At 56.7% G+C, this 20,213-nt stretch overlaps 12 protein-coding genes across 12 annotated transcripts; 9 read left to right on the plus strand and 3 right to left on the minus strand.

Moving 5' to 3' along the window:
• The first annotated feature begins 32 nt into the window (after nt 1-32).
• On the plus strand, nt 33-2,611 carry FA10DRAFT_243453 (hypothetical protein). The gene is made up of 9 exons (XM_025519308.1): nt 33-351; nt 436-447; nt 515-639; nt 702-782; nt 842-948; nt 1,009-1,398; nt 1,466-2,125; nt 2,183-2,426; nt 2,496-2,611. Exons 1-9 carry the CDS (start codon nt 49-51, stop codon nt 2,569-2,571), a joined length of 1,998 nt encoding a protein of 665 aa, XP_025375325.1. The 5' UTR covers nt 33-48; the 3' UTR covers nt 2,572-2,611.
• Nucleotides 2,550-3,895, minus strand: FA10DRAFT_155297 (Bin3-domain-containing protein). Its single transcript, XM_025518122.1, has one exon. It carries the CDS (start codon nt 3,842-3,844, stop codon nt 2,669-2,671), a length of 1,176 nt encoding a protein of 391 aa, XP_025375326.1. The 5' UTR covers nt 3,845-3,895; the 3' UTR covers nt 2,550-2,668.
• An 82-nt stretch (nt 3,896-3,977) lies between these two features.
• Nucleotides 3,978-5,858, plus strand: FA10DRAFT_155322 (cyclin-like protein). Its single transcript, XM_025518123.1, has 3 exons — nt 3,978-4,731; nt 4,808-4,989; nt 5,064-5,858. Exons 1-3 carry the CDS (start codon nt 4,046-4,048, stop codon nt 5,738-5,740), a joined length of 1,545 nt encoding a protein of 514 aa, XP_025375327.1. The 5' UTR covers nt 3,978-4,045; the 3' UTR covers nt 5,741-5,858.
• FA10DRAFT_275849 (peroxisomal biogenesis factor 11) lies at nt 5,731-6,959 on the minus strand. The gene is made up of 4 exons (XM_025523290.1): nt 6,844-6,959; nt 6,600-6,759; nt 6,385-6,524; nt 5,731-6,313 (listed from the first exon to the last, which is right to left on the minus strand). Exons 1-4 carry the CDS (start codon nt 6,889-6,891, stop codon nt 5,915-5,917), a joined length of 747 nt encoding a protein of 248 aa, XP_025375328.1. The 5' UTR covers nt 6,892-6,959; the 3' UTR covers nt 5,731-5,914.
• Nucleotides 6,960-7,109: 150 nt separating this feature from the next.
• On the plus strand, nt 7,110-8,891 carry FA10DRAFT_268350 (WD40 repeat-like protein). Its single transcript, XM_025522290.1, has 7 exons — nt 7,110-7,159; nt 7,229-7,265; nt 7,330-7,414; nt 7,489-7,784; nt 7,848-8,053; nt 8,116-8,423; nt 8,486-8,891. Exons 1-7 carry the CDS (start codon nt 7,157-7,159, stop codon nt 8,745-8,747), a joined length of 1,197 nt encoding a protein of 398 aa, XP_025375329.1. The 5' UTR covers nt 7,110-7,156; the 3' UTR covers nt 8,748-8,891.
• Nucleotides 8,892-8,958: 67 nt separating this feature from the next.
• On the plus strand, nt 8,959-10,091 carry FA10DRAFT_268352 (ribosomal protein L28e). The gene is made up of 3 exons (XM_025522291.1): nt 8,959-9,041; nt 9,112-9,416; nt 9,824-10,091. The coding sequence occupies exons 1-3, from the start codon at nt 9,004-9,006 to the stop codon at nt 9,943-9,945; spliced, it is 465 nt and encodes a 154-aa protein (XP_025375330.1). The 5' UTR covers nt 8,959-9,003; the 3' UTR covers nt 9,946-10,091.
• A 93-nt stretch (nt 10,092-10,184) lies between these two features.
• On the plus strand, nt 10,185-12,166 carry FA10DRAFT_268354 (hypothetical protein). The gene is made up of 6 exons (XM_025522292.1): nt 10,185-10,359; nt 10,437-10,675; nt 10,735-10,958; nt 11,008-11,509; nt 11,569-11,760; nt 11,822-12,166. The coding sequence occupies exons 1-6, from the start codon at nt 10,250-10,252 to the stop codon at nt 12,121-12,123; spliced, it is 1,569 nt and encodes a 522-aa protein (XP_025375331.1). The 5' UTR covers nt 10,185-10,249; the 3' UTR covers nt 12,124-12,166.
• Nucleotides 11,927-14,149, minus strand: FA10DRAFT_268356 (putative MVD1-mevalonate pyrophosphate decarboxylase). The gene is made up of 3 exons (XM_025522293.1): nt 13,386-14,149; nt 12,598-13,326; nt 11,927-12,513 (listed from the first exon to the last, which is right to left on the minus strand). Exons 1-3 carry the CDS (start codon nt 13,692-13,694, stop codon nt 12,244-12,246), a joined length of 1,308 nt encoding a protein of 435 aa, XP_025375332.1. The 5' UTR covers nt 13,695-14,149; the 3' UTR covers nt 11,927-12,243.
• Nucleotides 14,150-14,370: 221 nt separating this feature from the next.
• FA10DRAFT_303128 (hypothetical protein) lies at nt 14,371-15,151 on the plus strand (the record flags this gene model as incomplete). The annotated part of the gene is made up of 4 exons (XM_025525205.1): nt 14,371-14,473; nt 14,569-14,634; nt 14,709-15,032; nt 15,089-15,151. The coding sequence occupies 4 exons, from the start codon at nt 14,371-14,373 to the stop codon at nt 15,133-15,135; spliced, it is 540 nt and encodes a 179-aa protein (XP_025375333.1). The 3' UTR covers nt 15,136-15,151.
• Nucleotides 15,152-15,316: 165 nt separating this feature from the next.
• Nucleotides 15,317-16,595, plus strand: FA10DRAFT_155473 (hypothetical protein). The gene is made up of 3 exons (XM_025518124.1): nt 15,317-15,695; nt 15,890-16,055; nt 16,142-16,595. Exons 1-3 carry the CDS (start codon nt 15,497-15,499, stop codon nt 16,380-16,382), a joined length of 606 nt encoding a protein of 201 aa, XP_025375334.1. The 5' UTR covers nt 15,317-15,496; the 3' UTR covers nt 16,383-16,595.
• A 721-nt stretch (nt 16,596-17,316) lies between these two features.
• FA10DRAFT_275852 (Aldo/keto reductase) lies at nt 17,317-18,482 on the plus strand. The gene is made up of 2 exons (XM_025523291.1): nt 17,317-17,364; nt 17,447-18,482. Exons 1-2 carry the CDS (start codon nt 17,350-17,352, stop codon nt 18,428-18,430), a joined length of 999 nt encoding a protein of 332 aa, XP_025375335.1. The 5' UTR covers nt 17,317-17,349; the 3' UTR covers nt 18,431-18,482.
• Nucleotides 18,483-19,325: 843 nt separating this feature from the next.
• On the plus strand, nt 19,326-20,055 carry FA10DRAFT_155542 (hypothetical protein). Its single transcript, XM_025518125.1, has one exon. It carries the CDS (start codon nt 19,583-19,585, stop codon nt 19,985-19,987), a length of 405 nt encoding a protein of 134 aa, XP_025375336.1. The 5' UTR covers nt 19,326-19,582; the 3' UTR covers nt 19,988-20,055.
• The last annotated feature ends 158 nt before the right edge of the window (nt 20,056-20,213 follow it).

The following is a 20,213-nucleotide window of genomic DNA, read 5'->3' on the forward strand; positions in this document are numbered from 1 at the left end:
CCACAACCTTATCCTCTTCGCTGTTGGTTACTGCTCCTTCTATCAGCGATGAGAGCGAGCGGGAGGCTGTCGGCTTCGCTGGCTGCCCACAAGCTCTCGACGGCTAGGGCCGCTGCTGTCGTTGCTGTGCCTGCTCAGCTCTCGAGCAGGCGCATTTCGACCAGCGCGACCAGGAGCAGCTCCCATGGAGCCGCCACGCCGGTCTCGTCGCAGAGCATGGACCTGGGCAGGCACTTCTATCTCAATAAGGTTCTTGAGCAGTATGCTGCCAAGCCAGCCACACGAATGACACTCCGTCAGCTTGTGTTCTTCGGCAAGACACTGGGGAGGGATCGCGAGAAGATTCTCAAGGTGAGCATGCGCTTACCCAACTGGTGGAACAGCACTGACCAGGTCGGCCTTCCTCGCCCTCATCATTACACTTATCCCTGATAGAGCGCAAACTACGTGGGTGATAGCATTCTGCCAAAATCTACTCTGAATTCGCTCCTGACATGCCCTCTTGACCTCACAGGTGCGACAAGAGCTGGCCGTGCGAATCGCACACCGGATTAGAGACTTGCAAGCGCTACCCTTCGTCGTCATGACGAACAAGAACCTCGAGTCTGTCTACGAAAAGTACTGGACGGCTTTTGAGACGTAAGTGGTCTGTAACTGTCCTGATGCGGACTGCGCTCACTCTCGTCTCGTCGATGGTGCAGTTTTCGAAAGATTCCCACAATACGAACCATGGAGGACAACGAGCAGTTCTGTGCGACTCTCAAGCGGCTTCTTGATGATCAGTGAGTCTGCAGGCTTGCCTTCTTTTCTGAACCAGAAGTTGACAGAGTCGCGTTCAAAGCCTAACCATCATCCCCTCGCTGACAATCGGCATTGTCGAGTCATCGCAACACCTCGAGCCTGCAGCCCTGGACGGCTTCATGGAGAGGATGCTCAGGAGTAGAATCTGTGCGTATCCCCAAGCGAGATCGATGAACTCTGGGTTCCTGACTCTCTCCTAATTTTCAGCTCGAAGGGTGCTCGCCGAACAGCACATTGCCCTCTCAGATGCCCTCGACGACCCCTTTCACTTCTTCAACGAGCCTGTGCCGGCTGCCTCGGGTTCGGCTGCCTCGCCCGGCGGAGATGGCGAGCACATTGGCATCATCTATACCAATCTCAAGGTGTCGAGCGTGGTGAACAAGGGCATCCATCTTCTCCGAAGAATGTTTGAGCACGAGGTGGAAAGTGGCCAACGGACAGGCGATGCAGCAGTCATCCCAGACGTCGTGGTCGACGGTGCTCTCGAGGCCCGTTTCGCATACATCCCCGAGCATCTCGAGTACATCATCTTTGAGCTGCTCAAGAACTCAATGATGGCCGTCATGAGGCGGCCACTGGCGATGCGCGACACCATTTGTGAGCTGGCGCTGGCTTCTGTTTCATCCTCGACCGACATATGGCTGACCAGCATTTGCATCCCCAGGTATCCGAGTCACCATTGTGGAAGGACCGCCGGACGAAGACCTCATCATTCGCATCTCCGACTGCGGAGGCGGCTTGCCTGATCTCGTCTCGAAGCTCTCTCGCCAGCGCAGGGGCCGTTCCTCTTCGCATGGCGGACGGAGGCACAAGAGGGAGTCGCCCACGGTCATCGACGAGATTGTCAACGATCATTCGCACGAGGATGAGCATGGATTACCGATGGCGAGCGACGGGACCTCTGACACTACGATGGACAGCAATCTCAAAGATGACTTCCTCTTCAGCAAGCGCTTCCCGCCTTCGGAGGACACCCTCGTCCATCCGGCTGCACATCCAAAGACGAATGTGGCGGGCGCAAAGGCCGGCAACGCAGGCATGCGAGACTCGCTCATCACTGCCGTGACGAGTTTTTCAAATGTGAAGCGGCGCCTGGAGATCGAGGAAGAGGAGCTTAGACGTGCGGCGGCATTCATCGAGTCACCCTCTTCTTCCTACTCTCCTACCGCGGAGGAAGATGGCGTGCACTATACCCAAGAGAGCCCCGGGAGAGAGAAGGAGGCTTTGACGCAAGGGTTGCGAGCTACGCTCGATGCTCGACACTCGGCCGGTCTTGACAGCCGCGACAAGCTAGAAGCGCTCAAGAATGTGGGCAGGTTCAAAGGTACGTGTCGGCTCATCCGAGAAATTGGAAGCTTTGCATCTGACACTTGTCCATTAGGGACAGTCGCCGAGCAAGTCAGTCGACACCACCATCAGAGGAGGAGGGGGCGGTCTAGCTCTGAGCCGCTAAAGGGAGCCTCCCAGATGCTGCAGGCTCCATCCACGACGCCCAGCTGGGCGCCGAGAGGTGACGATGGGACGGCGGCGGCCGTGACAAAGTCTGAGACGGGCCTGGGCCTGCCCATGACAAAGATCTACACCGACTTTTTCGGAGGTTCGCTCAATCTCAGGAGTCTCGATGGGTGAGTTGCCTATATGACACTTCTGTGGCGACGATGCAAATGACTGATATCACACGCACGATCGAACAGGCATGGCATGGACGTCTACATCCGACTGCCAAAGCTTGGGACGAACAAGGAGGCCATCGAAGACATTGTGCTGTAAATGTGCCTTGTTGCAATGCTTGTCGTACAATTACAATTACATGTTTGTTGTTAATAGACTGGCGCTCTTCACCGATTTCATCGTCGTTTGACCGATGTCATGCTGCTTTTTTGGTTGGCTTGGGTTCCCGCGCTACCCAAGCCATGTCCACGTCTGGATTTTGTCTCGTCTCCGTGTCGAAGCGAGGAAGCCTGAGCAAGGTCTCTATGCGCTCCTTGACCCTAGCCTGGTCCACCTCCCACTCGTCGTCCGAGCTTGGCTTCCTGTAGGCAAGCAGATCCCTCGAGAAGCCAGCCTGGCCCTGTCTTGCAAGGACATGCGGGCCTAGCAACCCCAGCTCGCAGCACAGCAGCCAGTCGAAATCCTCGGGCCGGAGCTGGAGCGTCCTTCCATTGACGCGCACCTCGGTCGAGACCTCGCGCCGTGCCTGCTCATACGACTTCCACGGCTGTGGCTCGAGGAGCAGGAAGCCACCGGGAGTGAGGCACGCTGTGAGACGCGCAAAGAAGCGGCGTAGGCCGACGTCGTGCGTGTGCATGTGGATCCACTTTGTTAGGGACAGCGCGAGGATGACATCGTATTTCGCCGTGTCGGATTGGGCGACCTGCGTGATGTGATAGACAGGAAACGCCTTGCTGCTGCTGCCGTTGTCGGGTGATGCCTTCCGAATGCCGATGTTGCTCGCGCGTTGCGAGCTGAGCTGGTCTGCAGCACGGTCATTGTAGACCCAATCGACGTTGCAGAACCTGAACTCTGTCTCCTGTTCTTCCAGAGCGTCCTCGGCTCTCGAAGGCACCACGGGGGGCGGCGTATCGATCGTTAGCCTCTTTCTCGGTTGCTCTGTTGCCACAATCGCGGCCCGATGTGCCAGGTAAGGATTGGTCTCCTCCTCGTCGACAACGCCGTCACCACCGCCGCTGCCGTGCTCCGTGAGCTTCGTCGCTTTTGCTCTCGCGTTCCTCACGAGGACCTCATCCACATCGACGCCCAGGACATAGTTCGGCCGTTTGGCGGGCGATAGGGCCCGAGAGAGGCCAAGGGTCACTTCGCCCGAGTTGCAGCCTACATCAAGCATCCTGGACGCCTTGCCCCGCTCGAGTCTCGCCTCGAGGAATGCGGCAATCGCACCGACGCGCCGATCCTCGGCCGCATCGCGCCGTCGGCTGTAGTAGTCTGCAAAGTTGCCGTGCGACCGCCTCTTTCCTTCCCTCACCTCTCTTTCTCTTGATGAGTGTGAAGACGGGACGTGATCTCTGTGTCCGTGCCCGTTCATCGCATCGCCGACGAGGTGTCGAGTCGAGTTGAGCTTGGGCTTCGTTAGGAAGACTCGAACGCGCGCTCTCGCAAAAAAAGTGGAGCGAGCTTTGTTTTTCTGCAGGAGGAAGAATGGATGCGCCCGCCGCTCTCCAATTTTCCTGTCGCCGTCGTCCGTCCACTTTGCGAGACAAGGCTGAGGAACAGCGCCTCGACGACGATGAAGGTCGTCGAAGCGACGCCCTTTTTCACCCCAGGAGAGATCGAGCATCTGCAAGTCCACGTCGCGCGCACGGACTCGCACTGGGATCGTCGCCGCCAGCAGGCCTGCGGTCTCATCCAGAGCGTCTCTGGTCGCACCGGCTTTCCCCAGCGAACGGCCTCGACCGCCCAGCTGCTCTACCACCGCTTTCACCTCTTTTGGAACCCGGCAGACTTTGTCACGCACGAGGTGGCACTTGCCTGCCTCGTCGTTGCTGCCAAGGTCAACGACACACCAAAGAAGAGCCGAGAGATCATCCTGACGAGCTACGCGCTCCGTTATCCAGACCTCGCAAGGACCCCTGCAGCGGCCGCTGCTGCTGCTGCTGCTGCTGCTGCTGCTGTTGCTGCCGCCTCCGCTGCTGCATCTACTTCCGGCGCGTCTGTATCAAAGACTGGCGCCGGAAAGGCGCAGACTCCACCATTTGCCGCGCTCAGTGTCGTCTCAGAGAGCGACGTCGATGCCAATGCGCTCGAGAAGGAGAGGAGGAGGATCGTTGCCCTCGAAGCCTTAATCCTCCAGTCCATCTCCTTTGACCTGCACTTGAGACCCAGAGCGACGCTGTCGCTCACGCTCAAGATTGCAAAGAGGTGGAGTCTGGACAAGGACTTTGCCTCCTTGGCATGGAAGGTGGCCTCCGACAGGTGAGAGTCAAGAGAGGCCCATTGTTGAGTCGCGATGCCTTTGGCTCTTTGCTGACCCAATCTACGTTGTATGCAGCCATCGCACGTACGCGCCACTCTGCTACCCTCCATCGACGATTGCGCTGGCCAGTCTGTACACCGCGGCTCTCATCTCTCCCCATCACGGTGCCTCTTCTTCGGTCATTGCTTGTTTCCAGCCCGTCGGCGTCGAGCGAGAATGGGAAGAGACCCTTCGAGCCAACATCGAAGATGTCGAAGGTGAGTAATGCCCTTCTCCATCTGCCGCGCTGGTCCGGTCCATCTCGTAGCTCATGAGAATTTCCGGAATGCAGAGGTTGTGCACATGTTCCTGGACCTCTATATGACGGCAGCTTCCTCCTCGGCTCCCCTCGCAAGCGGTGGCTCCTCCAGCACTGGCATCACGCCCATCTCTCCCGCAACGCCCGCCTCGCCTTCAGACGCCGCAGGACTCGCAGCTGCTTCGCTGCTGGACGGACCGGGGGATGGCTCGTCACGAGCGACGCCTTCGTCGATGAAGAAGCTCGTCTCGTCGCAGGCCTATGCGCCACCTCCGTTTGGCCTTGTCGCCTGTCTGGCGTCTTTCTCTTCATCATCGTCGACGGCGGCGGCGGTTGGGTCTGCTTCGGCATCGGACATCAAGTCGGAATTGACACAGATCAAGATCCGGCTGAGGGCCCTTGAGGATGAGCGGCGCAAGGAGGACGAGGCCGCTCTGAATGCAGCCGCACCCAACGCCGATGACAGGACCCAGCAGCGCGCACGGAGGAGACGGATAGAGCTGCCGGCCTTGTTGCGCCACTGTCGGGACCTGGACATGGGAGGGGTAAAGGCGCAAGTACCATGGACCTCATCGTCTACACCGTCAAATACAGCTGCTGAGGCTCTGACCTTGGAGCAAAGTACTGACAACTCGGATGCCGCCGCCATCGCTGCACAACAGCTCAACAAGGAAAAGGCCTCGGCCCATTTGACCAGATTCCTCTTCTGACACCATCCATTCTGTACCATAAGACTCATACCACTAGCAAAGCAACAGATCTTAACCACACAGCGGCACAATCCTCTCGGCTCATGCACACCCAAAGATAGTCGTCTATTCTTGCCAAAGCTCCCGCAGACTACCATGCGACGACCACATTGAAATAATTTCAAGATGACAAATCTACTTCTTGGCGGCGGCGGGCCCATTGACAGCCCTCCACTGGGTCCTTGCGCCCATGAGCGACGTGGCGAGACCAGCAAGGCCGAGGACGCCCTCGTCGAGGTCGAGGAACTCTGCGCCCGTGGCGGGGATGAGCCAGTCGAGGGCGTCCTGCGTCATCTGGAACTGCACGGCGGCCTGCTCCGTGGCAATCTGCTGTGCCTCGATCTTGCGCTCGGCCTCCTTCTCTGCCGTGGCACGGGGCCGGCGGGCAGCAGCCGCTCGCTGGCGCAGGACGTAGGTCTTGTAGCTGCCGCTGATCAGGCTGAACGACAGGCCGGTGAGCCAGAACCGGGCGGCATTCTTGGAGATCTTCTTGTACGTCTCTGGCGAGAACTGGTAGGCCTTGGAGCCGTGGACCTGATTGGGTGGAATACAAGAGTCAGTAACCAGAGGAAGGCAGACAGAGGAGTAATAAGGAATCTTCTCACCCATTGGAGGGTGTCCAGGACAAGGTAGGAGCCATAGCCGAGCTGCCTGCCGATGGCCGTGTACGAGACGAAAGGGTCCTGGATGGCCGTCGCCTTGAGCGCAGCCTGGAGGTGCTCCAAGAACTTGCCGACTCGCATGACTGTTAATAGGCGCACGACTCAGGTCAGCCTTCGATGCACAGGTAAGACCACTAGGGGCACGGCGGACCACTCACGCTTTCGGCTAAGAGCCAAGCTGCTCTTGAGGTTCGTCAGGCGGGCAACCGTCTCCTTGGTCGCGCCCTTGCGGTACTCGTACCATGCGAGGAAGCGAGCAAGGTACTGAACCGAACGGTACGTCTTGTCGCGACCGACAGTCGTGCTCCAGAAGCGCAGCTACACGGGAAAAAAAAAGCGAGGAACGCGTTCAGGGTCAGGCCGCCATCCGAACGCACAACCACTTCCAGGCGGGCAACTCACCGTCTGCGAGAGGTAGGGGTGCAGGATGATCTGTTGAAGGGCCGACATGGTTGCAAGTCGTTTTCTCTGGTCTCAAGGATGGTTGCAAAAAGAGCAGAAGGTTTGTTGCACGGGGCCCCGAGATTGAGAGAGACTTTGTGTGTCGATGAGCCGCGTTAGGGCATTTCCGGTCCCGTGTCGATGAAAGCCGGTAGCGTTGAAAGTGGCCACGTTTTTTATTTCCTGTGCAATGTCCGTGCTCGCATTTGTTTTTGCCTCGCCGTGGAGGTCGGTTGGTTGCTTGAGAAGATTAGGGATCATTCAGTGACGAGCAATGGTGAGCGTCCTGCTTGGGCTGTTTAGATGCTAGGATCTGTTCGCCGGCTGATACTTCTTTGATGGCCAGTCGCTGCAATACTTGCAGGACTTTGACTCCAACAGCGGTGAGGCGTGCTGGGAAGATGACTTAATCACTTGATGTGTGCTCATGCTCCCCATCGCATACAGCGCATGAGGATGTCGTGCTGACAACGTGCTGGACGAGGCATGGAGTCGTTGTCACAGGCTCACTCGCAGGCGATATTCGAGTTTGGTGAGCTGCTTGAATTTCTTGGGGTGCGGTTCTTCCAGCGCATTCAGAGTGCTTAACCAAGTCCGACTCGCCAGGGACGCCGCCAATGGACAACAAATCGCTGGCAGCTCGAAGCCTACAAGTCCGCACATCGTCGGTATCAACTCCTTATCCGTCTCACAAGACCAGAAGAGGCTTTTGAGCTCGAGCGTGGATGGTAGCGTGGCGCTCTGGGACATCAGCAATGTCAAGGACGACGATGACGTCGAGGAGCGGAACGCCGTTGCGACTTTAAAGCTCATCGGCAAGACTTCGTCTCTAGCAGGACTCTCCGAGAACAAGATCTTGCATTCACAGGGAGATGGCTCTTCGACAAAGCAGAAGGGTCTAGGTACGCGAGTTGCGCGATCCGCCTTGTTCTCTTTGTCCTGACGGCACTTGTCTCTTCCCCCAGAGTCGTTCACCGCTGCTATACATCCCAATGGTCAGCAATTTGCAACGACAGGTGCCTGGGCTGCCGTCTCGGTCTACTCCTGTGAAGATGAAGACGGGAGCCGGTTTGCGAAGCCGGTCATTCGCATGCAGACGTCGCCAATTAGTACGAGGGCAAACCAGCCATCAGGACAGATCAATGGTCCCTTTGGGACGAAGCTTGCATTTGTGAGCACCTCCCCCTTCACGTTTCGATCTAAAGTAGATGCAGACTGACCGTCGGTTGGCAGAGCGCAAATGGACAGTTGCTCGCGGTCGGGGACGACAAAGGACAAGTGCACCTTTTCGATACCTCGACAAATAAGCTTGTCCTCAAGCTCGCCAATCATTCAGCGCCTATCCGAGCGCTTGCTTTCAGTGGAAACTCGAGAATTGTCGACAACCTCTTCATTGGCGGCGACGACTGCATCATCACTATCCATGATGTCAGAAATATTGACGGCTCACCCACTGGTCGGAGCGTTGGCAGTCTCAACAGCCACAAGGCGTGGATCACCGACCTTCAACCCTCTGCCGATGGCAGGCTTTTGGCGAGCAGGTGAGAGAGACTTATCGGAAGCACTGGGAGGATGACACATGGCTCATTGGCATATTGAATAGCTCCCTCGACGGAACGATCAGGATATGGGACCTCAAAGCTAGACCCAAAGCGTGTGTGTGCACGATCAGCCAAGATTCACCGCCTTGGGCTCTGGCATGGAAGGCCACGTCAGAAATTTCCCGTCAAGCAGTGACGAACGGGAGCAGCAGCATGACTGCTGCGAGTGCCAGTGCTCGAGATGCTTCGGCTTTCGTCACGGGCAGCGAGGACGGTTTGGTCAGGTGGTACCGCGCCGCTGGCGTTGCTCCTGCAGAGACATAGGTTTCCCTTTCCCTCCCATTCACCGAACATTCAACCCTTTGTACACTATCAAGACTCAACAACGACTACCAGTCAAGCTTCACCGTCATTGTCACCGTCACCATCACACAAATAAAACTTGTATTTTGAATACAATAAACGCGTCAAAATTTGAATCTGCTGCGGTGTTCCACATGGCAATCGAGTCCGCCCAGGAAGAAGGCATCGATTGTCCACCATCACCATCGATCACCCTCTTCAAGAACCCAAGATCAAGATGTCGTCTACTCAGGACCTCCAGTGGCTGCTCACTCGGTGAGTTGTCGGCAATAGTGCCCGCATGATGACTCTGTTGGCTGATCCTGGTGAGAACTGCGAAATACAGCAAGAGCTCGTCGTACATCGTCAAGCAGAAGGGCCTCGGCCGCGTCTTCTCTCGCGAGCCTCACAACCTGACGTCGATCCACTCGTACACGCACTCTGGCCTCGTTAACGACAAGTCGGTCGGTATCCAGCCCAACGCTGACGGCAAGGGCTTCGTTCTCTCGACGAAGAAGCAGAACGTCAGCCCCGGCCAGATCAAGGGCAGCAGGAACGTCAAGGTCATCAAGAGCGGCGGCAGCCGTCGTGCGGCCGGCGTGGTTGCCAACGTCATTGGCAAGTCGGGCTACAGGAGCGATCTCCTCAAGCGTGAGTCTCAATCGTCTTAGCTGAACGTCGAAGAAGAGTTACGGACATGTTGGGAAGGGCTGTGGGGAGACAGGGCAGGGAGAGGGAAGGGTGGGGCAGAGACGCAACGCGCTAGAACCCTCCGGACGAGGAGTGCAATGGCGCTTCTCATGGATGGACAGGGCGTATAAGTGGTGCAAGATGGAATCGCGGGTTCAACTACTGGCACCGGTTCATATTTCTCTGCTACCGGTGCCGAGAGCAAAACCATGCGGGACATTCCTCCTAGCTTTGGCCTTCCTTTGATACCTCTGCCCAGAGACTGGTTGTCAAAGGTGTCGTGTGGAGATAGTCGTCCGAAAGGGAGAGGATGATGTGGTGCATTCTTTGACGAATGGCAGCTGATCCACACACTGCCTCTTCTACAGCTGCTGTTGCCCGTGCCTCGGCTATCCACAAGAGCCAGCGCCCCTCGGGCCGCAAGCAGCCCCCTGCTCGCAAGGTTCGCGGCACTGGTGCTCGCAAGGTCCTTGTCCAGCCTCAGAACTAAGCGTAGAGCACGATCTCTGTTCCTCGCTCCTCGACAAGCCCTTGCTCCTCCATTCATACACTCTCACTTTGTAAAATGACACCAACACTCGCAAGCCTGGCGACAGGCGAGCTCGGCATGATTGATATGCAATGTCCATCATAGGCTCTGAAATGCAGCGCACACCAGTCCCCCACGAAAGAGCGGAAGCTAAGAGAGAGGAAGAGAAAGAGGGCGTCTCATAAATTTCTTGACCGCGACGCGACTTGACTTTCCTCAACCAACACTCCTTCCTATCTTCTCGACTCTGACACTGGCCGGGAAAATGGACGAGACGAGCGACTTTCTGCTGAAATGGGTCATTCTCGATAAGAAGCCCATCAGCGCCCGTCTTTACGCCCGTCTCCGTCGAGTCCATGTCAGCCAAGCGCGAGAGTGAGTCCAGTGCTCCTGCTAGGTCATGCGTGTCTAGTCGCGCGAAGCTGAGCTCGATGGCTACGTTCGCGCATCAGTGAGATGCAAGCTTTCTACGAGACGAAGAATGGCAAGGAAGCGTTCGCGACTTACTTTGTCACGGGACGATCCAAAGAGGCAGCTACAGATGACACGCAGGTGACGCAGGGGTCGATGGAAGTCGACGAAGAAGCCGATGGCGGCTCCCAGGCAGGTCCTTCGGGCGCGAGGGAAGGCGACGTAGTGTCTGTGCCTGAAAGGAGCGAAATGCTGCTGGTCGGGCAAGACAAGCTGAAAGGTGAGCGCCCAGACTCTCTTCATTTCAGAGAAGCACGACTTTCTGACAGAAATTTGCAGAGGTCGAAGAGCGATTGGACCAAGTCTTTACGAGGCAGCTGTACGCTTTGAGCCCACCTTTGCCTGACCCACCGACAGAGGCGTCCAAGGTAGCGACCATGTCTTCGCTGAGCACCATTGCGCAGGATCTGCGCAGTCACCAAGAGCTCGTTCAGGCTTGGGAAGAGACAGGCAGGGGCGTCCAGCTGGGTGTCATTGCCAATGACGAAATCAAGGATGCAGGGGTGAGCTTAATAATAGGAGGTGATCGACACTTGCTGACTTCCATCAAAGCCTTCGAAGACGTTCGTGCCCAATGGAAAGGCTGCAGGCTCTGGCGGTCAAAAGGTTGCGCCAGCACCAGCAAAAGCGACGGCAACGGTCAAAAGCGAGCCCATCTCCAAATCTAGCCCTGCTGCTGCCGCGGCATCCGTCCCCAGCAAGTCTGCAGCCGACAAGAAGAAAAGCTCTGGTCTGGATTGGAGCAAGGCAAAGAAGGAGGCCCCCACCGCCGTCGAAAAGAAGGCGGCATCAAAGCGAAAGACCGCTGAATCGGACGAGGATGACGACGAGGACGAGCCCGATGCGGGACCAATCGGCTACAAGGACGAGGATGAAGAGATGGGTGAAGCCAAAGCGGCGGGTGATGTTGCGCCCGAGCAAGGAGGGGCCACGAGGAAGAGAGCGGATGCAGGAGACAAAGCTGACGAAGAACGCAAGAGAAGAGAGGCAAAGAAGAAGGAGCTGATGGACATGATGGACGATGATGATGAGCCCGGGGCCAAAGATCCACCTGGTGAGCAGACACTAAGCCCGCATTTAGAAACGATGGATGCTAATTCTCTTGTCGAGTAGTTGAGACCTCCAAGACGCCTTCCACGAGCATGATGAAGGGGACCGAGACAAAGACGGACAAGGTCAAGACCTCTGCGAATCGAAATTCCAAGGCGGAAGAAGGCCCGGAGAAGCCCGTCAAAAGACGAGTCCGGAAGCAGAGGGAAATCGTCGTTGGCAAAGAAAAGGTCAAAAACGAGAAGGGCTATTGGGGTGAGCAAAGATTACTGCGAACTACGCAAGGTGCACAGGCTAATGACAAATTGTCTCACAGTCAGCAAGGAGATCAAGGGTTACGAGTCGTATTCCTCCGACGAGAGCGACTCGCCGCCGACCAAGACCAAGAGTGCCGCTTCCAGTAAGCGTTCTGAAGAGCAGAAGGTTTCCGCAAAGTCATCAAGCAATGACAAGGAATCGCCGGCAGCGGCAGCGGCACCAGCAAGTGAGGCCAAGTCAGCTACCTCATCAGCAGCACCTTCGCCTGCTCCTTCGGCGCCGACAAAATCGGGGACGGCAAGCAAGAAGGCTGGAGGGCAAAGCAAGCTTTCGTCATTCTTTGGAAAGCCAAAGGGCTGAAGAAGAGCCATTATTTCCTCTGTCAACAAATAGTAAATTAATCCATAACATTTTGCAAATTGTCTTTTCTTCCCTTTCGCCCTCTTGCCTCATGGACAATTGTCCAGTACAAGATCTCATCTAGACACGTTTGGCCCTCTGAAGCCTCAATGGCAGGCCATCGGGGCCTACGAGGCTCTCCTTTTCGTCACCGACGTTGTCCGCGTCAGCGGCTTTGTGGAGCGTCCTCGGGCCGTCTCCCACGCGTGTATGGATCAAGCGACGGACAGAGCCAGGTTGGTGGACCTGGATGATGTCCTTGTTGAACGTCTTGGGGAGACCCGAGGGAAGCTCGGCAGGGGCTTGCGCGCCTCGGTGGGAGGCATTGGCGCCAGCGCCAAGCAGGTTGAACTGGAAGTTTGTGACTTCAGATGTCAGAACTAGCAGCTCGAGGGAGAGAGAGAGAAAGAGAGAGAATGGAGAGATGACACTCACGGTATCGTCAAAGTCAGCGTTGGGGAAGTAGTGACGGACCAGAGCCAGGACTGTCGGCACTTCCTTCTCCTCGGCGTACAGGACGGCATTGGGACCGGCATCGTAGGTGTATGCGACGCGCCTCTTGCCCGTCTCTTCGATGCTGGACCGATTGTACTCTTCAATGAGCTGCACGATGGCGCGCGACGTGTCGTTCATGTAAAAGATCGGGGGACTCGTGTCGAGAGCACAGGCATGGAAGTTGTTGGAGTCGTTCATCGTCACTTCCGCGAACAAGTCAAAGTCCTTTGCCTGGACAGCCTTCCCCATCTCGACCATGCGCCCAGGAACGACGTTCTTGATCCGGTGCTGGAGCAGGGGCGATGTTGCCACGGACTGCTGCATGCCCGCAGTGGACGGCGTTCCCTTTTTGGCATCGCTCACGACGCAAATGAGCGCCTGCAGGCTGGGCCAGTGAGACTTGGGTGCAACCTCTACGGCGAGGCTGTCAGATCCATCTGGGCTTGTGCCTGACTGCCATGCAACAAAGCCACCAAAGAGCGATCGGCAGGCCGAGCCAGAACCTTGGCGGGCGATACGAGAGAGGTCCGACGTCGAGAGAGTTGGTTGGAGAGAGTAGAGCGAGGCGAGCGTTGCGACGAGGGCAGCGAAGCCCGATGCCGAAGAGGCAAGACCTGCTGCCGTCGGGAAGTTGTTCTCAGAGCAGATATGGAGGGGTAGGTCGGACATCTGGGGATCCGATGTGTCAGCGAATGAGCAGACCCATAAAGAAAGAATGACAGACACACCTTGGCCAGCGAAGCATCGGCCTCCTCTCTGCTCTTGCGGACCTTCCTGCACTCTTGAATACACGCCAAGAGCCGCTTGCTGTCTTTGATCTGCTCCTCAATGCCGTTGAGCCAGAGCCGGTCACCTGCCTCGAACGCAGCAGAGGCACTGGCCGTTGTCACGCTCCGCAGATGGTCCTGATCCAGCGTGACCGAGAGCGAGTCATTGGTGGGCAGGATGAGCGAAGTATCACGCTTGCCCCAGTACTTGATGACTGCAATGTTGACCGGCGCGGAGCACGTTGCCGTATAGGTCTTTGGGTCTGCCATGATCGGTGTGTCGGTGTTCGCGAGATCACTTGAGAAGACGAGTTCTTCCCACCTTCGCGCGAAATTTAGGCTCGTCCTTAGGCCACGCGAGCGGGAGCGACACACCCGCCAACTACTGCTCTTCCCGACTAGATTATAGAGTGAGCTTACAAGCGGTATGAGGTCCTCCCAGATTTCTTCCTTGACCACGACCCGACAGAGCATTGTACAGTACCAGTATGCACACAGCAGTCCTGCTTGTGCCTATCTCTGCTGTTCTTCTCTCCGGAAAGCTCTACTTGAGGCCCTTTCCGCGGCGCTGAGAATAAAATTATTCGAGCCTCCCCTCGTCACATCACCATTTACATCCCTCCTTGAGTCTTCTCCATGGTCTTCTGGCCCCTTCCTCCTGTCCTGCGAAGATTGATTTACACCCAAATGTGGGAGAATTAAAGCCATGAACAAAAGAGATGTGTTGGACGGGGAAGAATCGCCCTGGCACGTCTGTCAGTCGCATGGCCCCGGGTCGCGCCGGTCGAGAGCTTAGAAATCCGCGCCAGTGCCTCAGGCCAATCGCATTCGAGCAAAAAAGGGCGCGCGCCCTACTTTCGTCTCATCTCGACGTCGTCCATTCAAAGGCACCCTTCTCGATCCCCACGGCCGAGCGCTCGTTGCCTCCTTCACCACAAGTAGCACCATGGCAGCAATCCGCGCGGCTCCCCTCAGGCAGCTCAACGGCTTCAATGGCGTCAACCCCCACATGAGGCTCATGGCCACGGGTCTCCGATCATTCTCCACTGGTAAGTCTGGGCCTCTCTCTCCCTCCCGCTCTCCTCTTCTGTCCCCTCTCAAATCCGCTGTCCCTCGCTGACCTGCTCCACTCTTTCTCTACCAGCCCGACCTGCCGCTGTCCAGGTGTCGAAGCCCGCCCAGGCTGCGCCGGTCCCTTCGGCTAGCCAATGTGAGCACTGCACCTCCCTGCCAATATTAGGGAAATGAGCAATCCCAGCTAACACTCATCGAACCCCACCACAGCCTACATCAAAGGCACCGTCAACGACCCCACGACGTTTCCTCCTCCCTCTGCTGCGCACGGCTCGTACCACTGGGCATTTGAGCGCGGGCTGAGCGCCGCGCTGGTGCCCCTCGTCGCCATCGGTGCCGTCCGACACGGCACGAGCGGCGCCATCGACGCCTCGCTCGCCCTCGCTCTCGTCGTTCACAGCCACATTGGCTTCGACTGCATCTTTGCAGACTACCTCCACGAGCGCAAGTTCCCCATCTTGGGCCCTGTCGCCAAGTGGGGCCTCCGGGCAGCCACTGTCGGAACGCTCGTTGGCCTCTACGAGTTCCAGACCAGTGAGTGTCTTTGCCCCTTTTTGCCCTTTTGATCCGTACTGACTGGGTCTGCTTAGACGATGTCGGTCTCACCGAGCTCGTCGCTCGTGTCTGGACGGCGTAATGGAAAGGAAAGCGAGACCTGCAATCACATCTGCATTCACTCCGTTTTCGTGTCGTCTTTGAGTGATGGGAACAGAGGGCTATGGATTGACGATGATGAGAAGAAAAGGTAGAGTATAGCGAGACAGGGGTTGAAAAAGTAGAGGGACCTGTGAGATCCTCAGAGAGGCTTCTCGCAGGCGAGACGAACCACACACAAACACGCACAGCACACAGCGGACAGTTCAGAAGAGGAGAGAAGGGGGCCTCCAGACCAAGAGTAGTCTCGCGTCGAGTTATCCCTCGCCCACCGAGGGAAGAGTGGGGAGCCGGTTTAGAGGGACAAGCCCTCGATCCCCGATCCCAACTCACCTCTCTTCCCGATGGAGACTCGGAAGTTGGAGGGACGCCACCGATTGCACTCAAGCTCTCGTCCCTTTGTATCAAAGGGTTATCGAGAGCATCCTCCTCTTAATCCAACAAACCCAATCCCGAGGGATGGGCGACCCCCTGGCCTCTTCCTTCTTTTCTTCTACCAACTCGATCTCATGCCCCCACGAAAAACGCAGAAAGAAGAACAAGGCCCAGAAAGCAATTGACCAACCATCTCCGTCCCCAAAGGAAGGGGAAAGTAGCACGTCGTCCCTTGAGTGTTCCTCTGATCACGTAGCGCTCAAGTGGCACGTCCTCAGAAGCGAGGCGAAAAAGAGACCTGGGGATCAAGTCTCTCGCCTTTCGACGTCTCCCCTTCGTCAGCACACCCGCAGAAGAACAAGGCAGACAGAGGCCATATGGTGTGAGAGTCCGATCTCAATCTCAAGGCCTTCTATCATCGATAGTCCCTCCCACTATTTGCCCGTCTTTCCCACCGCTACAGAGACTGAAAAGAGAAACGAAGAAAAGGACCATTGAGCCGAATGAGTCTCCAGAGAAGAGAAAGAGGTGAGCAGCACGAGTTCCAACGGGCGGTTTTCCCAACCTTGACATCGGATCTTGCCCACCCGGTCCTCTGTACCCCGAACGAAAAGTAAAAGACGAGAAAAGCAAAAGAGCAACACAGAGGCAGACCACCTTCACGAGCCGAAGCCGGTGCTCTACGGTGCGAGGTCCTCATTCGCCCAAGCCTCTTCCTTGCCGTTCCATGAAGGAACGGTGGCGTCTTGGGCTCGAGGGAGAGGCAACACTCGATTCGGAGCTGGTGAAAAGCCGCTTTGCCGCTCCTCTACAATTCCACACCTCCTCTCACCGTCAAGAGCAAGAGAAACCTGATGAGAAGAGCCTCTGTCAAGGTAGAGGCCCCGTCGTAAGCGGCTCCCGGCGCTCGCCTCCCTTGGCACCCTTCTTCCAGGGGCTCAATCGACCCATCGAAACCTTTCCCCAGAACCCTTTCCAATACCCTGTGCAGCGGATAAGAAGAACAAAGGTGTGAAGAACACCAACGGTAGCGTGACCAAGAGAGCAACATTTCTGGTGTGGACCCACCGACGTAGTGACCGTCGCGCCCAGCTAGAGCAGCGGCGCTCTGTCTGCCTTGGAAGACCCTCCGGAGGTTGCAAAGAAGAGGAGCAGAATAGAAGTGACGAGAGACGAAGCGGTCTCGAATCCGTTCTCGCTCCAGAAAGACTGCCTCCGTCCTTACGCTACCACATCAAAAAGAGGAACAGGACGGGCCACATCGAAGTTGGCAAGGCCATTTATCCCCGAGCCTCTACCTCCTTCACGCCATACCCCGTCTTCTCCCCGGAAGGAGAGAGGACAAAGGTTGGAGAGAAAGGGAACGAGGGGAAGAAGAACGAAAAGAGGCACAACGAGGATCCAAAGTCGGATGAGGAGGAGTACGCGGACCTTCCCACTCGCGGACGAACTTCAATGGCTGGATGCCAATGAAAGCGTCGTCGGCGAGTAACGGCGGCCTTTGACCTGGAGGCGCTCCTCCTCTTCTGGACGTCGTGCGTACGTGCGTGCGTGTGGGGGTGTTCGTCTAGAGCGAGAAGACTCGCCCGTAGCAGCAGCGGTAAACTTTTTTTTAAGATTCCAAAGGACGTGACTGGATTGCCTAGCCACGTGGACAGACTGGGACATGACGTGACCAGGGGACCCTCCAGGCTACTTTCACTCGAGCAGTTGGGTGGAGGTGGTGGGAAGAAGCAGAAGACACCCAAGAATTGCGTCAAGCGAGAATCTTCTTGACTTCACATCCACATAATCCCCCAAAACTCAGAAACACAGCGACATCATGTCCTTCGGAAAGGTGCGTAGCAAAAGCAGGCAACCCACGCACATAGGATCACTCTAGCTGACTTCTTCCCTTCCTCGCCTTCATTCTTTTCCAGACTGTTAAGCTCAACGACGGAAAGTCGATCCCAGCCATCGGCCTCGGCACTTGGCTCTCCAAGCCCGGTGAGGTTGAGAAGTCTGTCGAGCACGCCGTCAAGTCTGGCTACCGCCACCTGGACCTCGCCAAGATCTACAACAACCATTCGGAGGTGGGCGCTGCGCTCAAGAACGTGATCCCTTCGGTCGTCAAGCGCGAGGAGCTCTTCATCACCTCGAAGCTTTGGAACAATGCACACCGGCCCGATCTCGTCGAGAAGGCCTACGATGATACGCTCCAGGAGCTTGGCCTCGACTACCTCGATCTCTACCTCATCCACTGGCCCGTCGCCTTTGACTCGGGCGATGACTTGCAGAAGCTAATGCCGTCCGACGATGACAAGTTCGCCAAGCTGGACCTCAAGACGACGTGCGTCGACACCTGGAAGGCCCTCATCGAGCTTCAGAAGAAGGGTCGCGTCCGCTCGATTGGTGTCTCCAACTTCACTCAGTCTATGCTCGAGGGCATCATCAAGGCCACCGGCGTCGTCCCCGCCGTCAACCAGATCGAGTCGCACCCGCTGCTGCCCCAGCAGGACCTCGTTGACTTCTCAAAGGAAAAGAACATCCACATCACGGCCTACTCGCCCCTGGGCAACGCCGTGCAGTATGGTGAAAAGAAGTTTGAGATCCTAACGGCAAAGGCTGTGACCGACGTGGCCAAGAAGCACAATGCCGACCCGGGCCAGGTCTGCATCGCTTGGGGTGCCCAGCGCGGCCAGTCGGTCATCCCCAAGTCGGTTACGCCTTCGCGCATCGAGACAAACTTCAAGCAGATTGAGCTCGACGACGAGGACATGGCAAAGATTTCGGCCCTCCGACAAGAGTTTGAGACGCACCACCGATTCAACATTCCCGCCAACTACAACCCGACCTGGCCAATCAATGTCTTTGATGAGACTGTTGAGCTGAGCCTGCCCAACAAGGTCAACATTGGCGCTTAAGCTGAAGCACCTTAGTACCCCAATAAAAAGGCAACGTGAATGTAGAAGAGAGGAGACAGCTTGAATGGAAAAGTGATATTTCAGTCGTTGATTCGTGGTGGCTAGTGGTACAGGTACAAGCATGAACAGAGGGAATGGTGCGACGGAAGGACAGCTCTTTCTATGCTTCGGGAGCCTGTGAGGAGATATAAGTATGCGAATGGTGCAGCACACACCAACCTTACTCACAGGATCGGTGATGCCGTCTGCGCCAATGTTGAAGATGGCATCAGCCTCAGGAAGGCAAGGCGAATCTGCGATGCGACAGATCCTCGTCGAGCCACGCCCCTTCCGGAAATTGAGCCTGTACAGACGTCAGGTTCATCAGCAAGGGCATTCTTTGCCAAAATGGTCATGCAAGCTCACCTTGTTGTCGAGGCGTGGGCGACAATGTTTCCTCCAATTGGCTTCTTGTTCTCACCGCCGTACTGGCCGCCAGCGCCAGCATCGACCTGCGCGACGACCTGATTGGTAATAACAACGGCGACGCCGAATTCGTCGGCAAGGCGCATGAGCGCCCGCAGAAACTTGGCAAGATGCATCTGGCGAGCCGACAGCTCGCCACGGCCCGAGAAGTCGGTTCGATAGAGGGAGGTGAGCGAGTCGACGATCAGGAGAGCAAAGCGTGATTCAGCCATCATGGCGCTCGCTTGAATGAGTAGCTGGCTCTGGTGATCGGCATTGTACGCACGAGCGTAGGCCACGTTGTCCAAGACCTCTTCGCCATTGAGCCCAAAACGCTCGGCAACAGCGAGAAGGCGGACGGGTCGGAAAGTACCCTCCGTGTCAATATAGAGGCACTTGCCTTCGCCGCCGCCCATATCAATGGGGAGCTGTGTATGCGCGTGAGTCGGTTGCCACTCTCTCGGACACGGCCTCAACGCACCTGGCAAGTCACCGCCAAGGTGTGGCAGAGCTGACTCTTTCCGGTTCTGAACTCGCCATAGAGCTCCGTGATGCTTCCCGTTTCCATTCCTCCCCCGAGGATGTTGTCGAGGTTCTTGGACCCGGTTGTGATGGAGACGAGCTCGGTGCGGCGCAGGTGGAATTCAGTGGCAGTTGTGAAGCCCATCGGGATGAGCTTCGAGCCTGTCATCATTGAGCTATCGGTAAATGGCAGCCCATCTGAAGTCATTCTCTGTATGGCTCACATTCTTGCAAGATCTTGTCGGCCTTGGCGTCAGAGATGCCCTTGACAGTGATGAGGTGCTTTTTGGGCGTGAACGCCAGGCTCTCGATGGTGTAGAAGCCTGCCTCCTCGAGCTTTTTGCAATCCGATGCCGAGATTCCAAATTCCTGAATTGCTACCAATTAGCCACATCACGGCCTGAGCGAGAGAGGGAGGCAGCATCACTCACCTCTAGCTTGTGGACGCCGACAGGCCCTGCGCAGGCATCTTCAATTTGGCTTGCTGAGGTGAGGTTCTCGCCTCCAGCAGACATGGTGATGCTGATCTATCCTGTGAGTCGTTCGGTCAAAAAGAGGTCAGGAAGAAAAGACAAGGTTGCCAGATGGTAAGTCGAGGGAGCGACTGAGGGGGCGTCTGTGGTGGGTTAGTGCGGAGCAAAGAATTGAGATTGCGAGTCTCGAAAAGTGTTGTTCGAAATGGCGGCGCGTCGGCGCGGTTGGGCACGAGTGTTTCTTTAGCTTTCTGGGTCAATGTTTTATTGGAGCAATACAAAGCGTTTTCAATTTGAAGTGGAGCGCGTCGCGCACATCCTTCGCGCTTTTTTAGAGCGTTGCT

The sequence above is a fragment of the Acaromyces ingoldii genome, assembly GCF_003144295.1.
Source record: "Acaromyces ingoldii strain MCA 4198 unplaced genomic scaffold FA10scaffold_5, whole genome shotgun sequence".
NCBI lineage: Eukaryota > Fungi > Basidiomycota > Exobasidiomycetes > Exobasidiales > Cryptobasidiaceae > Acaromyces > Acaromyces ingoldii.

What these genes read in the sequence shown, in the direction of transcription:
- FA10DRAFT_155297 (XM_025518122.1), bottom strand. Translation starts at nt 3,844, where the DNA reads ATGAACGGGCACGGACACAGAGATCACGTCCCGTCTTCACACTCATCA.
- FA10DRAFT_243453 (XM_025519308.1), top strand. Translation starts at nt 49, where the DNA reads ATGAGAGCGAGCGGGAGGCTGTCGGCTTCGCTGGCTGCCCACAAGCTC. An exon ending in AAGCGGCTTCTTGATGATCA is followed by an intron (nt 783 to 841) that starts GTGAGTCTGCAG and finishes TCGCGTTCAAAG; the next exon opens with CCTAACCATCATCCCCTCGC. An exon ending in GATGCTCAGGAGTAGAATCT is followed by an intron (nt 949 to 1,008) that starts GTGCGTATCCCC and finishes CCTAATTTTCAG; the next exon opens with CTCGAAGGGTGCTCGCCGAA.
- FA10DRAFT_155322 (XM_025518123.1), top strand. Translation starts at nt 4,046, where the DNA reads ATGAAGGTCGTCGAAGCGACGCCCTTTTTCACCCCAGGAGAGATCGAG. An exon ending in TGGAAGGTGGCCTCCGACAG is followed by an intron (nt 4,732 to 4,807) that starts GTGAGAGTCAAG and finishes CGTTGTATGCAG; the next exon opens with CCATCGCACGTACGCGCCAC. An exon ending in CAACATCGAAGATGTCGAAG is followed by an intron (nt 4,990 to 5,063) that starts GTGAGTAATGCC and finishes TCCGGAATGCAG; the next exon opens with AGGTTGTGCACATGTTCCTG.
- FA10DRAFT_155542 (XM_025518125.1), top strand. Translation starts at nt 19,583, where the DNA reads ATGGCAGCCCATCTGAAGTCATTCTCTGTATGGCTCACATTCTTGCAA.
- FA10DRAFT_268356 (XM_025522293.1), bottom strand. Translation starts at nt 13,694, where the DNA reads ATGGCAGACCCAAAGACCTATACGGCAACGTGCTCCGCGCCGGTCAAC. An exon ending in CCGATGCTTCGCTGGCCAAG is followed by an intron (nt 13,327 to 13,385) that starts GTGTGTCTGTCA and finishes TCGGATCCCCAG; the next exon opens with ATGTCCGACCTACCCCTCCA. An exon ending in ACGCTGACTTTGACGATACC is followed by an intron (nt 12,514 to 12,597) that starts GTGAGTGTCATC and finishes ACAAACTTCCAG; the next exon opens with TTCAACCTGCTTGGCGCTGG.
- FA10DRAFT_275849 (XM_025523290.1), bottom strand. Translation starts at nt 6,891, where the DNA reads ATGTCGGCCCTTCAACAGATCATCCTGCACCCCTACCTCTCGCAGACG. An exon ending in ACCCCTACCTCTCGCAGACG is followed by an intron (nt 6,760 to 6,843) that starts GTGAGTTGCCCG and finishes TTTCCCGTGTAG; the next exon opens with CTGCGCTTCTGGAGCACGAC. An exon ending in TCCTGGACACCCTCCAATGG is followed by an intron (nt 6,314 to 6,384) that starts GTGAGAAGATTC and finishes CCACCCAATCAG; the next exon opens with GTCCACGGCTCCAAGGCCTA.
- FA10DRAFT_268350 (XM_025522290.1), top strand. An exon ending in GGACTTTGACTCCAACAGCG is followed by an intron (nt 7,266 to 7,329) that starts GTGAGGCGTGCT and finishes CATCGCATACAG; the next exon opens with CGCATGAGGATGTCGTGCTG. An exon ending in TTGGGACGAAGCTTGCATTT is followed by an intron (nt 8,054 to 8,115) that starts GTGAGCACCTCC and finishes GTCGGTTGGCAG; the next exon opens with AGCGCAAATGGACAGTTGCT.
- FA10DRAFT_268352 (XM_025522291.1), top strand. Translation starts at nt 9,004, where the DNA reads ATGTCGTCTACTCAGGACCTCCAGTGGCTGCTCACTCG. An exon ending in CTCCAGTGGCTGCTCACTCG is followed by an intron (nt 9,042 to 9,111) that starts GTGAGTTGTCGG and finishes TGCGAAATACAG; the next exon opens with CAAGAGCTCGTCGTACATCG. An exon ending in CAGGAGCGATCTCCTCAAGC is followed by an intron (nt 9,417 to 9,823) that starts GTGAGTCTCAAT and finishes CCTCTTCTACAG; the next exon opens with CTGCTGTTGCCCGTGCCTCG.
- FA10DRAFT_155473 (XM_025518124.1), top strand. Translation starts at nt 15,497, where the DNA reads ATGGAGACTCGGAAGTTGGAGGGACGCCACCGATTGCACTCAAGCTCT. An exon ending in AACGCAGAAAGAAGAACAAG is followed by an intron (nt 15,696 to 15,889) that starts GCCCAGAAAGCA and finishes CAGAAGAACAAG; the next exon opens with GCAGACAGAGGCCATATGGT. An exon ending in TCTCCAGAGAAGAGAAAGAG is followed by an intron (nt 16,056 to 16,141) that starts GTGAGCAGCACG and finishes CCGAACGAAAAG; the next exon opens with TAAAAGACGAGAAAAGCAAA.
- FA10DRAFT_268354 (XM_025522292.1), top strand. Translation starts at nt 10,250, where the DNA reads ATGGACGAGACGAGCGACTTTCTGCTGAAATGGGTCATTCTCGATAAG. An exon ending in CATGTCAGCCAAGCGCGAGA is followed by an intron (nt 10,360 to 10,436) that starts GTGAGTCCAGTG and finishes TTCGCGCATCAG; the next exon opens with TGAGATGCAAGCTTTCTACG. An exon ending in ACGAAATCAAGGATGCAGGG is followed by an intron (nt 10,959 to 11,007) that starts GTGAGCTTAATA and finishes CTTCCATCAAAG; the next exon opens with CCTTCGAAGACGTTCGTGCC.